The 15,604-nt window shown below is 44.2% G+C and overlaps 1 protein-coding gene across 8 annotated transcripts in view; it reads left to right on the forward strand.

Annotated features, from left to right (window-relative positions):
- The first annotated feature begins 205 nt into the window (after positions 1-205).
- The window catches only part of LOC123517005 (SPARC-related modular calcium-binding protein 2-like), a 167,453-nt gene continuing 152,054 nt past the window's right edge, over positions 206-15,604 (forward strand). For 4 of the 8 annotated variants that reach the window (XM_045276817.1, XM_045276819.1, XM_045276821.1 and 1 more), the window contains exon 1: positions 207-587. In XM_045276817.1, coding sequence (XP_045132752.1) covers positions 501-587 — 87 coding nt within the window. In that variant the 5' untranslated portion in view covers positions 207-500. Of the gene's footprint in view, positions 588-15,604 lie in introns of all 8 variants that reach the window. The other 4 variants (XM_045276820.1, XM_045276816.1, XM_045276818.1 and 1 more) reach the window with 2 other exon arrangements.

The raw sequence follows: 15,604 nt of genomic DNA on the forward strand, positions 1-15,604 counted from the left end.
AGGCAAGAACACCAATTGCTGGTACAACGCTAAAATAATAAAATGACAATAAAGGCTACTCAGAGTTGCAAACATGTAACTGATAAGTAAATGTAACGTGTCGAAATAAAGGCGGGAAGATTTTGTAAATATTACGGCAGGTAAAAACATGAAGTGTCAACATTTAGGGTGTCGGAGAGTCGGAGTGAGGCTGTGAGAAAGGCAACGAGACAGACAGGCAGGCGGCGAGCCGCGAGCGGCGCGGGCAGCAGACATCAGTGCCTAGCTAGACACCGAAGTGAAGGGACACGCATACTCTACCCTCAGCCTTGACACTTGTGCTCCCCCAACTCTTCCTTCAATCTTTGTATACTATGCTATTTAATTTTGTTTGTTAGACGTGATTTGGGAGTCACTCAAAATATGAGGTGCGGCGCCTTCCGTCGCCCTTTTGTCGTGGACCAAGAAGTGTGTTTATAAGCGCGTGTGTGAAGTGTGCGGGGCGGCGCGGCGCGACCACCATGCCGCACAGGGGAGGCCAGGGCGCCCTGCTGGCCCTGCTGCTGCTGCTGCCTGCTGCCGCCGCTCAGCTAGGACTCAACGAAGAGGTAAGGCCAGGTCCATGATATGTTCAATAAGGTCTGTCAGTAAGGGATGAGTGAGACGGCGCTGGCCGGGCACGCCTGACCCAGCTCGACCCGAGGCTCGCGAGCAACACTGCACGCGACAGTGGTTATGTCCTGCCCAAGGAGAGGCCGTGTCATGCGAGGAGACCCTCAGGCCTGTTATACTCCCGCCTGCCAGTCTGCACGATGAGGTGCGGGGGTATTGGGGGGGCTCAGGTTAGCAGCGTCAGGTGTTCCACTTGACGCGTGTTTTGCTCGCGGCCTGGGTATTGTTTGCATTTACTCCTCTCCCCCATACGTGCCTTCCCCGCCCTGCCCCGCCTCCCCTCGCGGCGGCGGCAGGCGGCCTTCACAGCGGCCTCTATGCCGCCGCAGCCTGGCCGTCACTCCCGGCCTAGGGGAGGAGGGGAGTAGGGGATGCCCACGTGTCCTGGGGAGAGGCCGCGTTGAGTCACCCTTCCCGCTGTGGTGCTATGGAGGGCGGGGGAGGCGTCTGGTAGAAGCGAAGTGAATCTGCATATCGCTCATCTCTCGGTGTAAAGATTGTTGTCAGTGCACTGCTGTTTGGTCCGGCAAAGGTGGTGCCGCTCTGGCCGGAGTGGGCGGTGGGTGGGTGGGCGGGCTTGTAGCTGTCACCGTCAGGTTGTCCTCACCGCGGGAGTGACAGTTTTGTCGCTTCTCCATAGAGGGTGTTTCTTCTTCGACGTTGCTTGATAGTAACTCTTGAGCTGGATGTGGTAAAATGCTGTGTTGTGTCGTGTTTTGATACTGTTAGCAACTCATGTTTGCAGGGGACAGATAGTACTTCCTCCTGGATGTGTGTGTGTGTGTGTGTGTGTGTGTGTGTGTGTGTGTGTGTGTGTGTGTGTGTTGCAGGTCGATAGAAAAAAAACAGACATTCAAACCAAAATGAAATCTTGGTTGGTATGTGACGGGCCAACTCTCATCCTTCATTCTTCCCGGGCAGGGCATCATGTAGGTGCCTTGCTGAGAATACTTTTACAGACGGCGTGGCGGTGAATCAGCTCACCGGATTTCGTATGACTGTCAACAAGTGTGCGTGCGCGGCGAGCGGCTGCCAGGTGGTCAGTCGGGGAGTCATCAGTATTGCGAATGTTTTATTTAGTCCTTTTTCCTTAACTGTCTCCGCCATGGTCACTTCCCTCGCGTGGGTGGAACGAGCCCCAGCTGCGCCTTGGTCTCCTCTCGTCTCTCGTCTTGACTGGCAAAGCGCGGGTTCACAAATGGTCTGTCAGCGCTTCCTGGCATCTCGTGTCTCTTACAGACGCGGCACGAGGTCAGCATAACTGGAGACTATTCAGACCATAAATTTTAATGCTCTCACAGCACAGTGTGGCGCAGGAGGAAGTTCCTTTTCGTTCAAGCTTCCTAAATGTTTGATGTATACTGAGCCTGACACTCAATTTGCACCTCTTTTGAAGGCGCGGTGCTGAAATGCTGAACAAACTCAAGTCAAGCACATTCACTGGATTCCTCCACTGGTTTGCCAAGGTTGGTGGTGGTGGTGTTGGTGGCGCGGGTCTGCCACTGCCAGACGGCGTGGCGGACAGCTCTCAGGCCCGGCTTACATACCTCGTCCAGTTCACTTCCGGCGCCATTTTTCTCTCAAAGTACCGCCATTCTCTACCAGGCTTGAGTCCCTAGTCTGGTCATACAGTCTCAGGGAGGTGTGCCTCAAGGGCGTGGCCTTGCTGCCTATACTCGGTGGTGCTCCCTCCTCCCGGCCTGCACCACTTTCCCTCAACCTCTGATGGCCGCTCCTCCCCGCCGTCCATTACTTCATTTACCGCTCGCTGTTAATATTGGCTGGTCACGCTGCAGTGTTACTCTCGTGGTTGGGTAGCGGCCTTGAGGACGGTCGGCCAGTACAGAGTCAGTCAGAGTGGGCTGTCTCGCGCTTCATTACAGACAAACTCTTCAAATGACGATCAACACGTACTGATAAAGTGATAATAAAACGCAACTCTAAAAAAATCGAGGGATACTGGATCACCATCGACTTATTACTTTGCAACAATGATGGTACACGTACACGAGAATCTTGACTGTTAATAGAATCATGGCTTGAATTGCTGTAGCTACTGTATTATTAACTTGTTATTCGTACTTGTCACTGTTACATCGTGTAAGCCCAGTCCTGGCGCACGGTAGTTTCTTACTGGGAGAGGTAGCGCTCGCTCCTGTAACCCTAGCCGGCGCCATAACTCAATAAAAAAATCATCCTGTCCCAAGCTAGTTTTTTTGGTGGAGGAGGTAGTTGTCTCTTGTAACCCTAGACGGCGCCATGTGACCTTGTTATTGCGTCTCCACAACTCAATCAAAAGGTATTCTGGTCCACGGCATTTTTTTTTTTTTTTTTATGGTGGAGGAGGCAGCCCTCTCACGTAACCCTATAACCTGCGCCATATGACCCCACTGCAACGTCGACATATCTCAAAAGTCACCTGGGCCTTGCTAGTTTCTCCTAGCTTTAGCTGGCACATTAAAACTTTTTTTTCTTTCCCATACCAGCTTAATCAGAAATCATCGCTATCTTTTTTCTTTTCCTTCTTATAAGTAGAGTAAGTAGCGGCATGTGACCTCAGTGTAGCACCACAATAACCACCAAAAAGCTGTCTGTGCTAGGTCCTGGTGCTGGGTGGTCCGTGTCGTTGCCTTGGCTCCTGCATGACTCCTCCCTGCCTTGGCCCTTCGCTCCTGTGTCTGATAGAAGCGCGACCCTTGACACGCCGCAGAAGGCTCCCCGTTGTGTAGTGTGTCGTCCTTCACGGCTGTGTCTGGCCGCCACTTCCCCTCGCGGGACCCGGCCGAGGAGCGACATTTGTATCGGTGAACTAAATCACTGTCTCGCCTTGGTGGTCTCGAGAGGCGGGTGTGTTTGGAGCGTCAGGAGAGAGAGAGAGAGAGAGAGAGAGAGAGAGAGAGAGAGAGCCTTGCTTTCTTGCTTGCTTACTTGCTTGCTTTCCTGTGCTCTTTTTTTCTTTTGGAATGTTGTTGTTGTTGTGGTTGTTTTTTGGTGTTGGTGAATGTGATTGATGGTGAGCGGTTGTGATATTCATGTTTTTTTTTCTTATTTTTGCTCTTGTTCTTTTCTTCTTTCTTCTTCTTTTATTTCTTTTTTTCTTTTACCTCTTCTTCTTCTTCTTCCTTTTCTTTCTTCTTCTTCTTCTTCTTCTTCTTCTTCTTCTTTCTTCTTTTTGATTTCTTCTTCTTCTCCTTCTTCTTCTTCTTCTTCTTCTCTTCTTCTTCTTCTTTTCTTCATGTTCTTGTTGTTCTTGCTCTTGCTGTTCACTCACACCATTTCTTCCTCTTGTTTTTCTTCTCTTCATGTCCCTCGTATTCTTGTTCTTGCTATTCACTCTTTGTTAATTTTTCCATCCACTTACACACATTACAGTATCTCCCGGTGTTCTTAATCCTCCACCCATCCTCTGAGTATCCATTTTTTCCCGTTACAATCCACCCAATATCTTAAAAATCTTTCACTTACACTCTCTTCATCCTGTCTGTCCTCCACCACTCCTCCATCCACCTGTATCTCTTCTTTAGCCCTCCACTCACTCAGCTATCACCTGCATCACTTTTGTGTGGCTGCGCATCTTCTTCCACCCCAAGGCGATGCAACAATTCCTGAGTCATGGGAGGACCTAATGAATTCCAGCTGGCCTCAGGTGGTGGGGTGAGCCTTCTCTGTTGATTACTCCCCGTGGCCAGCCTGTCTGTGTGTGTGTACCGGCTTGAATCGTTCCCTACCTGGTCCTTCATGCCTCGCTGAGTAGTAATTGAGATCAGTGTAGTATTGAAGACAGGGAGAGAGAGAGGTGGAGAGTGTAAGAAGTGGTGGTGTTAGTGCATCGTTCTAGCTTTCAACATACGTGCGTGTTTTGGGTACATTTGCGTCTCAGTTGCTTCATTTGAGTGTACGAGTAGGTAGGTAGGATGTGTAAAGGTGCGGAGGATTTGAAAGACTTAGTGGTGTGTGTGTGTGTTGGGTGTGTTTCTCCTTGTGCTTTGTTGTAGTGTTGTTATTGTTTATTTATTTATTTGTTTTTTTTTATTACGTGGGTTGTAGATATTTTTACGGGATCCTAAGAACAAATGTGTGTGTGTGTGTGTGTGTGTGTGTGTGTGTGTGTGTGTGTGTGTGTGTGTGTTGTGTTTTGTCTGATTTTTAAGCTAGTGTTGTTATTATTTATTTATTTTTTTTTTTTTTCGTGCGAGGGAGGGAAGTCGGTCAAACGCTATTAAAGATTACAGATAAAGAGAAATCCACTGAATTCTCCCTTTCTTGCCTTAAGAAATTTGTGATGTAAAGAAAAGTTAATTTTAGTTTTGTATTTGTCTTGATTCTCTTCTCGTAAAAATAGTCGAGATGTGTCTGTCTGTATCTGTCTGTCTGTCTGTCTGTCTGTCTGTCTGTCTGTCTGTCTGTCTGTCTCTCTCTCTCTCTCTCTCTCTCTCTCTCTCTCTCTCTCTCTCTCTCTCTCTCTCAGACAGTGGGAAGGGAAGGGAGGAGGGGAGAAGACCTTGCCAGCTGACCTGTTTTTCTTGGTCCATAACTGACTCAGGGTTTGGTTTCAAGGAGCCATGACCTTGTTTTGGAATGGGGAGAAATAGGGTTGTCAGCCTTCAATTCACTCCCGCCTCGAGGCTTTCATCTCTTGTATGTATTGTAGAAACAAACAATGACGGGGGAAGGGGTCATGAGGGACAGAAGAGGGATGGGTGGGAGGAAAGGGACAGGTGGTGGATGAGGCAAGGGATGGAGACTGGCAGGGAGTCGAGTACTGTAGGTGATGGATAGGGAAAGGAAAAGATAGACGAGGAAAACAGGAGAATGAGTGTGGAAGGGAGGGAAGGGAGAGGGGATGAATGGGTAAGGCAGAGGGTGTGAAAGAGAGGGACGGAAGAGGATAGTAGGGTATCTAAAAATAGTGTTATGATGTTTACCCTACAAAACAAACAATTGTGATATTATAACATTGTGTACTTCGCCACCAAGACCACGAAGGCTTGCATTAGCGTTGGAGTGAAGGAATGGGAAAGGATACTATGTTATTTTAATGTAGTGTCATGATCTGTATATGAATTCTATATCCCATAAAGCAAACAGTCCTGACATTACAGCGCCATGCTTCACCACTAAGGCAACAAAACCTTCAATGCGCGTCAACATGTCTGGATGAAATTTCTGAAGTACTCAAATATAAAGTGACGCTCACTTGGCAACGCTTCATTGTATTACTCCGTCAGTAGAAAACGTGACGTCACGCTGGTGCCAAAATAGTAAAAGACAGGTGTTGGCCGCGCAGAGGGACAGGTGTGAACGGCTGGGGAGTTATTTACCGTTTAAAACCCATCACCTGTGTACCGTGCCCTGTGCTTACCGTAGCATAGAGTGCCTGGGTATGGTGCTAGTGTCTGGCGTGTAATGGAAGTGGTGAAGCCAGTGAATTGAAACACAAGGGAAAGAACCAACGGAGAAAACCCGCCAGTGTTGCTTACGGCTGCTCTCTCTCTCTCTCTCTCTCTCTCTCTCTCTCTCTCTCTCTCTCTCTCTCTCTCTCTCTCTCTCTCTCTCTCTCTCTCTCTCTCTCTCTCTCTCTCTCTCTCTCTCTGTGTGTGTGTGTGTGTGTGTGTGTGTGTGTGTGTGTGTGTGTGTGATGGAACCCTGTAGCCGGTGAACAGAAGCACAAGGGAAAATACCTAATCAAAGTTTGTACGTTAGTAAGAGTGTTAACAGGAGGAAGAGGATGCACAACAAACTTATTGATGACAGCATATAAGACCAGCTTACCCCACCTGGGATTAATATGGCGAGGGGAAAGAAGATGGTATTAACATGGTGGTGACAGGGGATGTTTTCCTGGAGTGGTGATGCAACTTGACAAGAACAAGAGCGTGCAAGCGAGGTGCAGATTATTGATGCGGTCACACACAGTTCAAGCGTCAGCACGGAAAGGGTAAAGTGTTTGAGGAGGGCAGAGCATTCCACATTACCACGAACAACGAGAGAAGGTGAGTGTTGCTGTGAAAGGACTGTATAGGACTTGCCGGGGACGTTACAACAATACACCTGATTATAAATGAAAGGTGTTCTAGTTGTCAGTTCTGATATTACAAAATCATAAACAGACTCTGAATTATAAAATGGTGAAAGCGCTTTTAGTTTTAAAGGTTATGGAATATTAATATGCACTTTTAATTTGGTATCACTCTGTTTCTTTCTTCATCAATATATTCCTTCCTCCCTCTCTTCCTATCGTTTCTACTACCTTCCCGTCACACTTCTTACAGTCCTCTCCACCATCCTCCTTGTGTCATCTCTTCTACCGTCCTTGCATCTCCTTCCTCCTCCAGTAGCCACATTTCCCTTCATCTAAGGCGACCTACAGAACACTTTTCATCCACCTCATACCACAGCGAATACGAAGACGGCATAAGGAATACGAAAACAGAGTCTATTATAATACGTGTTTCTTGCTTAGAATAATTGATGGAATTTTTTTACGTTCAGGGACAATTGTTTTTGTTAGGTTTTCTTATACCTAATTTTACCCCTTCGCCAGGTACCCTCCTTCAAAAAAATCTCGAAAACTTTCCCCAAATCACATTATAATCTAAGCTTCAGGTAAATAACAGGTAAAGATGTTTTTTTCGCATATTTACGTGTTGGAAATTATGAATCGTGGGGATCATGAGATTTCTTAGAAGCGGTGCGTCCATTCAGGTTTTGCGAGACCGGACTAAGCGGAATGATGAGGAAACTAATAGTGGTGAAAATTATCGTGGACTTCATGAAATTCTTTGACGCGCCCAATCAGGTTTAGCGAGGCCAGGCTGAGCGGCATGACGAGGAAACTAATATGGAGATGGATAGATACAAAGATCATCCATTATACACACGTCTTTGCTGATAACTTGATAAGTTTTGAAGAGTATCATATTATAAAAGCGAAAAGTATCTTAGATTTACTAACTGAGTGATGCAGTGAAAATAAACAATTCTATAAAAAAAAAAAAAAGATACAACGACTGCTTGTATGAGTTTAAGAGCATCAAATCGTATAAACAATTGAAGTGTACGACATTATCTGGTAAAGGCACGACGAGAAGTGTTCCGGACTTAATAGCTTAATGAAGCAGTGAAGGAAAACATATTCTATAAACAAAACAATTGATGATAAGAAGTTTAATACCACCAGGTTGTATAAGTAACATATTTAAGAAAAAGAATATAAGTAACAGTAATAACACTGCATGAATAATAGAGAATAAGTAGCGAAGTAATAACATTGTATAGGTAATAAGAGTAATCATATTGCATAAGTAATAACGTAATCGCATCAAATTGTCCAAGTAACCGAAGCTTACAATATTTTCCTGCTAAGGGTACGATGCACTTTTCCCAGGATTAACGCTCGTGCCCGCCACACTGATGACGGGCTGCAGCTGCACTAGACATGCTACACAGGCACGGCAGAGGCGCCTCACCTGTCTACGTGCGCTCTTTCACGCAGGTGTAATGTGCGTGTTAATAGTAATACATGTGCACGTGTGTGTGTGTGTGTGTGTGTGTGTGTGTGTGGTGTTTTGTGTATGTTTCCTTTCTTCGTCTTTCTTTCTTTCTTTATTTATTTATTTTTTTACTCATTTTCTTCTTCTTCTTCTTCTTCTTCTTCTTGCTTCCTTCATGTTATTGTTCTGTTCCTTCTCCTCCTCTTCCTCTTCCTTTTCCTCCTCCTCCTCCTCCTCCTCCTCCTCCTCCTCCTCCTCCTCCTCCTCCTCCTCCTCCTCCTCTTTCATGTTCTTGTCAGTGTAGCATTATAGTGATAGTAGTCATAGTAGTAGAAGTTTAGATTATAGTGACAGTAGTAATGACAGAAATAGTAGTAATAGGTAGTGATTGCTTGTTGCTATCATCTCTCCGTCCGTGTTTAAAACGAGTTTGCACACCTCCTCCTCCTCTTCCTCCTCCTCCTCCTCCTCCTCCTCCTCCTCCTCCTCCTCCTCCTCCTCCTCCTCCTCCTCCTCCTCCTCCTCCTCCTCTTCAATTACTACTCATCTTCCTTATCCTTCCGGCATCATCGCTCTCTTTTTACTGCTCTTCCTCCTCCTCCTCCTCCTCCTCCTACTTCATCTCTCGTTTTCCTTCTCCTCCGCCTCATCGTCATCACCATCATCTTTGCCATTAGCATATTGTAGCAGCAGCAGCAGCAGTAGTACTAGTAGTAGTAGTAGTAGTAGTAGTAGTAGTAGTAGTAGTAGTAGTAGTAAGTGACTAAATAAGTCTTAAAAGCAATGATATAATGATACCACTATTCCTACTACTACTACTACTACTACTACTACTACTACTACTACTACTACTACAACAACAACAACAACAACAACAACAACAACAACAACAACAACAACAACAACAACAACAACAACAACAACTACTACTACTACTACTACTACTACTACTACTACTACTACTACTACTACTACTACTACTACTACTACTACTGCTACTACAACCACCACCACCACCACCACCACTAAGTTGCATAATACATAAGTTAGTTCAAGATAATCATGAATATATTGGTAAAATTTTTAGATACGGTGATGGAAGCAGTCCGTGTTAATTAATGAGATGGGAGCTGATGGGAGAGGAATAAGTGAGGAGTAACTAAACTTCACCTCCCTCCCTTCTCTTCTATTCCCTTCCCTTCCTTCCTTTCCTATCTCTCTCTCACACCCTTCTCTCCTTCACTTTACTTCTCACCTCCCTTCTCCTTCATACCTACTTTTAAATCACCCTAGCAGTTTCTGACTTGCTAAATTCCTTACTTTTGCTGCACCGATGACTTACTTACAATCCCCATTCATCCATCTATCCATTTTTCACTTCTATCTTTTTCCTCACCTCTCTTACTTCTCTTGCCTCATTACACTCTAACCTCCTCTTCTTACTTCTTACCTCCCTTCTTTCCTCCCTCCCTTCCTTTCTTTCTTCCATGCGTTTTTCTACCTTATTCCCTCCATCCCTGTTCCCTCCACCCCCTTCTTTCCTCGTCTCGTCCCTCGCGTGGCATGTGTGGCAGAAAGTTGCGTAAAGGCACACTAGGTAGCCACAACACACACACACACACACACACACACACACACACACACACACACACACACACACACACACACACACACACACACACAGAGAGAGAGAGAGAGAGAGAGAGAGAGAGAGAGAGAGAGAGAGAGAGAGAGAGACCGCACCCGCTGCTTGTGTTACTCAGCATGCAACAAACAACGTACATATTTGCATACAAGGAACGTTTATGCAGTGTATACTATATTCAAGTCGCGTCCTTTGTAACTCTGAAGATTTTTTTTCTAATACTCTTCTTTTCCTTCCTTTGGTTTTTATTTATTTAACTTTGAGGTTTTCTGTGATATTTCTTCTTTTGTTTTTTTTGGTTTCGTCTTTTCTTATTTTTATGTCTCCACTTTTTTTTTTTTTCATTGCTTCTTCTTTCCTTCTTTTAAGTTTCTCCGTCTTACATTTTCCTTTCTGTGTTTTTGCCTTGTGTTTTTTTTTTGTTCCATCGTGTAGTTTTTTCCCTCTTTGGTTTCACATTGTAATACACTTTTGTTTTTCTATTTGTTTTTTCATTTCTTTTTGTCATATTGTCGTTTTTTTATGACCTTTGTAGCGGCGCCTGTCTCTGTTTCGCTCAGTCACCATTCTCCCTGCCCGGCGTGTTTTTGTTGAGAGAGAGGAAGTCAGTGAGATGACTGACTAAATGACTGACTGACTGACTGACTGACTGACTGATCGAAAGCACCACCACAAGAAAGTCAAAGTGCTGAGGAGATGATGATGATGATGATGATGATAATAATGATGATGATGATGATGGTGGTGGTGGTGGTGGTGGTGGTGATGGTGGTGGTGGTTGATATGGTATTGGCGTATCAGACTCAATTTTTCTTTGCTTCTGTGGTTCTGAGACGGAAGGAAGGAAGGAAGGAAGGAAGGAAGGAAGGAAGGAAGGAAGCAAGCAAGCAAGGAGGAAAGAAAGGAAGGAAGGAAGGAGTGGAGAGCCTATATAAAAACAATTTTTCTTTATTTTCAAGTGCTTATTTATTTTTACATTGGCGCTGGATGAGATATGTGATACATATATAATTTCCTTCTGCTTATTGTTGTTGTTGTTGTTGTTGTTGTTGTTGTTGTTGTTGTTGTTGTTGTTGTTGTTGTTGTTGTTGTTGTTGTTGTTGTTGTTGTTGTTGTTGTCGTTGTTGTTGTTATTGCTGCTGCTATGTCTGGTCTTTTCATTACTATTGCTACTACTACTACTGTTACTATTATTACTACTGATACTACTCTATCACCACCACCAGCACACCACCACCATCGTCATCATTATCATCATCGTCATCATCATTATCATTATTGCTCTCATCGTCACTATCCTTACTATTATTATCAGAGCCAGGTTATATTGGGTAACATATAAGGAAATGCTTGTCTGTGTGTGTGTGTGTGTGTGTGTGTGTGTGTGTGTGTGTGTGTGTGTGTGTGTGTGTGTGTGTGTGTGGGCGCCTCCGTAGTAAATATCGGTATGTTGTGTTATAGATAGATATATTATTGTTATTGCTATTATGATCATTTCTATATGTGTAAGTGGAAGCAGCAGCAACAGCAGTAGTAGTAGTAGTAGTAGTAGTAGTAGTAGTAGTAGTAGTATAGTAGTAGTAGTAGTAGTAGTAGTAGCAGTAGTAGTAGTTATAGTAGTAGTAGGAAAATGAAAAAAGAAAGAAAAAAGGAAAGAAGGTAAAAGAGAAGAAACTGCGTAGAAAGTTGTATTTTGATTTCTCCTCCTCCTCCTCCTCCTCCTCCTCCTTCTTCTCCTCCTTCTCCTCCTCCTCCACCTCCTCCTCCTCTTCTTTTCTTCTTCTTCTTCTTCTTCTTCTTCTTCGTCTTCTATTTCTTCTTTTTCTCTTTCTTTTTCTTCTTCTTCTTCTTCTTCTTCTTCTTCTTCTTCTTCTTCTTCTTCTTCTTCTTCTTTTCTTCTTCTTTCTTTCTTTCTTTTTCTTCTTCCTTTTCTTGTTTTCCTCTCTATATCTTTTCTCACCACAACTTTGCGTGGCAGGAAGAAAAAATAATCAAAACACTTTCCTACACTTCATTACATTTCTCAATTACATACATACATTACATACAATTACATTACATACATACTTATCCACCAACTTATTTGACTCACCACAAGCGTTGTACGTGTGTCTACCACCTGGATGGCGAAACAACACAACATAACACAACACAACGCAGCATAGATGGAAAACAAAAGCCCCTCCATCAAATGACTCTCTCTCTGATAGGAACACAAACATGATCAACATATGACAAGAAAAATGCATTAGTTCTTTTCCTGTTGCCTCGAGCCTTCCTCTCCTTCCCTCCCTGCTGGTTTGCACGTCTCTCCCTCATACACAAGATGCTGAAGAGCCTGACGAAGAACAGGAAAGACAGACGGATAGGGGACAGCGAAGAGAGACGAGGCATAATGAAGATAGATTGGCATATTGGAGATAGATAGGATATAATGAAGACAGATAAGGCATAATGGACAGTGGACAAAGGTAATAGGACTAAGAAAGAACAAGGTTGAACCGGCAGGGCATAGGTAGAGGGCAGAATAGGGCACAGAATAAAACAGAAAGAGCAGAAACGAGGATAAAACAGGAATAAGCAAACAAACAGGTGAAATACACAGCTTGAACAGGACAGACATGATGCAGAAAAGAAAGAAAAAAAAGCATAACGAACGAAAAGCAAAGAAAAAAATAATCATCATGTAGAAGAGACAGAAAAGAAAGAAGGAAAGAAAAAAAGCACACGTACATTTTCAAGAGGGGACAGAACAACACCTTCAGAACCACGCAGTGACCTTGAAGTTCCCGTGAAAATGTCCCAGAGTCAACACGAAAGTAAAGTAGAATGGAATGAATAGAAACTGAAAGAAGAGAGAGAGAGAGAGAGAGAGAGAGAGAGAGAGAAATCTTGCCCTCATTTTCCTTGAAGAGAGGAAGTTCGTTCGTGTATTCAAATTCGCTTAAGGATAGTTAGAGCTTTTTTTACTCTCTCTCTCTCTCTCTCTCTGGCAATTTTCATGCAGGTCGTTTAGTCACCGCGTCACTTGTGTGTGGGGATGGGGATGGGGGTATTTATCTGGCGTCTTATGACCTCTGTGTTGTGGTGCTGTTATTCAGTCTATTTACTTGATTTTCATTTTGTTTTCATTTCCCCGAGAGGTTCTGTCGGTGTGTTGGGACTTTGTTTTTGCTGCAACATGACTTTAATCAATACTTCTTTCCCTGTGTTTTTCTTTTCTTTCTTTATTTTTCTTTCCTCCCTTTCTTTTTTTCCTTTCTTTCGTTCGCTTTTGTTGCTTTGTCTTTTTTTATGTATTTGTTTGCTTTCTTCCTCCTTCACGTTCGTTCATTCTTTCTTCTTTTCTTCTTTCACCTTTACTCCCAAATTTCACCCCTTCAGTACCATGACTACCTTTTTTTATTCATTCTGCTTACTATTTGGTGACTATGCAGCTTCAGAAACTCATGTGATGGATTAAAATAGTGAAGACTGTGGCCATTAATCTTCTAACCTCCATAGACCCTTCCTAATGTCAATAAAATGGTCTAATCGTACGCAAACCTCGAGGTAAAAATGTGTCCCAGTAATGAAGGGGTTAAGCTCTGAAGCAGGGCGGGGAAAGGCAGCTAACCAACCGACCAATCAGCCCTGCGTTAGTAAGGAACTCTGCAAGAATCTAGTGTAGTATCAGTATAAATTTATAGCTAATCTGGCGCATCTGAAAGCATGATGCGCGCGAGAGTGAAACCTGACTCATCAATTTGGTCCAAGTTAGTAAAAGTAAATGGAATTCGGGGCATCGAGTGACAGTGTGCCAGGGACAGCTTCCCGCGAGTCCTGTTTTGGGAGTGAGTGGGTCCTCGCCTTCACTTATTAATTAGGATATAAAACTAGAACTAGCCAACGTACCCCTGTCCTACATCGCTCGATAAAAGGTTAAGTTGGCGAGGTTCTCTTAACGTAACGGCTGGGCGAAGGAAACGGCAATAGTTCGAACGATGATTAGGTAATTAGGTAGGTAAATACGTAGGAAAAATAATTTATCGACCACAAATGTAACGTGCAAGATAAATAATTCGATTTACACATTGCAAACCCTCCGTAAAAAATAGATAAATAGATAAAATAAATAGATAAAAATGCCTCCTTGGTTTTTTCCATCTATTAATCCTATCCATGAACTTAAACCTCCTGTATTGACTCGGCACTACCAACTGATCACTACGCCAAAGGAGACGATCAGAATATAACAAGGTTACATACTACACCAGAATAGCACACACACACACACACACACACACACACGGTGATAGCAATACTACAGGGAATAATCCTATCTGCATATCGTAGAAAAGTAAAGAACATCAGATTCTGTTTGTACTGCTTCATGAAACAGTGCTCCGAGATATCCTGAACCAACGAGAACAGATTCACGGGTTTCGTTCGAAGCTTCAAAGAGGGAGAGTCGAGCGGGATAATCTTGGGGGTTCTTTTCATCAGTGTGTGTGTGTGTGGCTGCGGAGGTGGGTGCACGTGCGTTGGTGTGTGTGGCTTGGCTTTCCTGGGTTAGCGAGTGAAGGAAGAGCAGAGCGAAGGAAGGAATGAAGGAAGGCTTAAGCAAACACTTCCATTATCACGGTCACTTAGGTATGTATCGTTCTATGAAAGCACCATGATTCATCCTCCTTTCTCCTCCTCCTCCTCCTCCTCCTCCTCCCGCATGATCTTTACCACCTCATTTCCTTTTCTTCTGCTTTTGCGTCTATTTGCTAGTCTCTCTCTCTCTCTCTCTCTCTCTCTCTCTCTCTCTCTCTCTCTCTTCATCTACTTAATGATAATAATGTCAGAAGAATAATAAGAATATATAGAATGGTCGGTCTCATCATTATCAAGTTTTTTTCTTCCTCCTCCTCCTCCTCCTCCTCCTCCTCTTCCCCCTCTTCCTCCTCCTCCTCCTTCTTTTTAATTTCTTCTACTTTTTAATTTCTTCTTTTTAATTTCTCCTTTTTCTTCTTCTTCTTCTTTTTCTTCTTCTTATGATTATACTCCTCTTATCTCCTTCAGCGTTTCCCGTGAGAGAGAGAGAGAGAGAGAGAGAGAGAGAGAGAGAGAGAGAGAGAGAGAGAGAGAGAGAATGACTTCATTGAAAAGAAAATTCGGAAGTATATCTTGTCTTTTTGTCCACATGTTGTTGTTGTTGTTGTTGTTGTTGTTGTTGTAATACTTCTTGTTCTTGTTCTTTTTTTGCCGTTATTGTTGTTGTTACGTGGATGAACACAACGAACATGAACACAACGAACATAACCTTTCCTCCTCCCTCCGATGAAATTGCATGACTGTGTACGTGTGTGCGTGCGTGTATGTGTGTACGTATGTCCTTGTCCTTGTCCGTGTGTGTGTGTGTGTGTGTGTGTGTGTGTGTGTGTGTGTGTGTGTGTGTGTGTGTGTGTGCATGGTAGGCAGCTGGTGGTATAACTCCAGGCTGAATGACAGGCTTGAATGTGTTGCCAGGCTCACTTTGTCCTACCCTACTACAGGTTGACGGATGCAGGCTGTCAGATGGCGGCTAGCAGGCAGGCAGGCATGTGGGCGGGTGTGGTAGTGGTTGAGCAGGCAGGGAAGTAGGCAGTCAGGCAGGCAGACAGAGAGGCAAGGAGGCATTCACACAGGTTTACGGGCAGGAGGTATTGAATGAACTAGGCAGGGAAGATAAGATAGACACGCACCGTAGGAGTGAGAGGGGAAGAAGTGAGGGAGTGAGGGAGAGAGGGAGGTTGTGTAAAGGTGAGGGAGATGAGGTAGGCCTGCTTGATGAGGGGGTGTGAATGAG

The sequence above is a fragment of the Portunus trituberculatus genome, chromosome 41 (genome assembly GCF_017591435.1).
Source record: "Portunus trituberculatus isolate SZX2019 chromosome 41, ASM1759143v1, whole genome shotgun sequence".
NCBI classification, from domain to species: Eukaryota; Metazoa; Arthropoda; class Malacostraca; order Decapoda; family Portunidae; genus Portunus; species Portunus trituberculatus.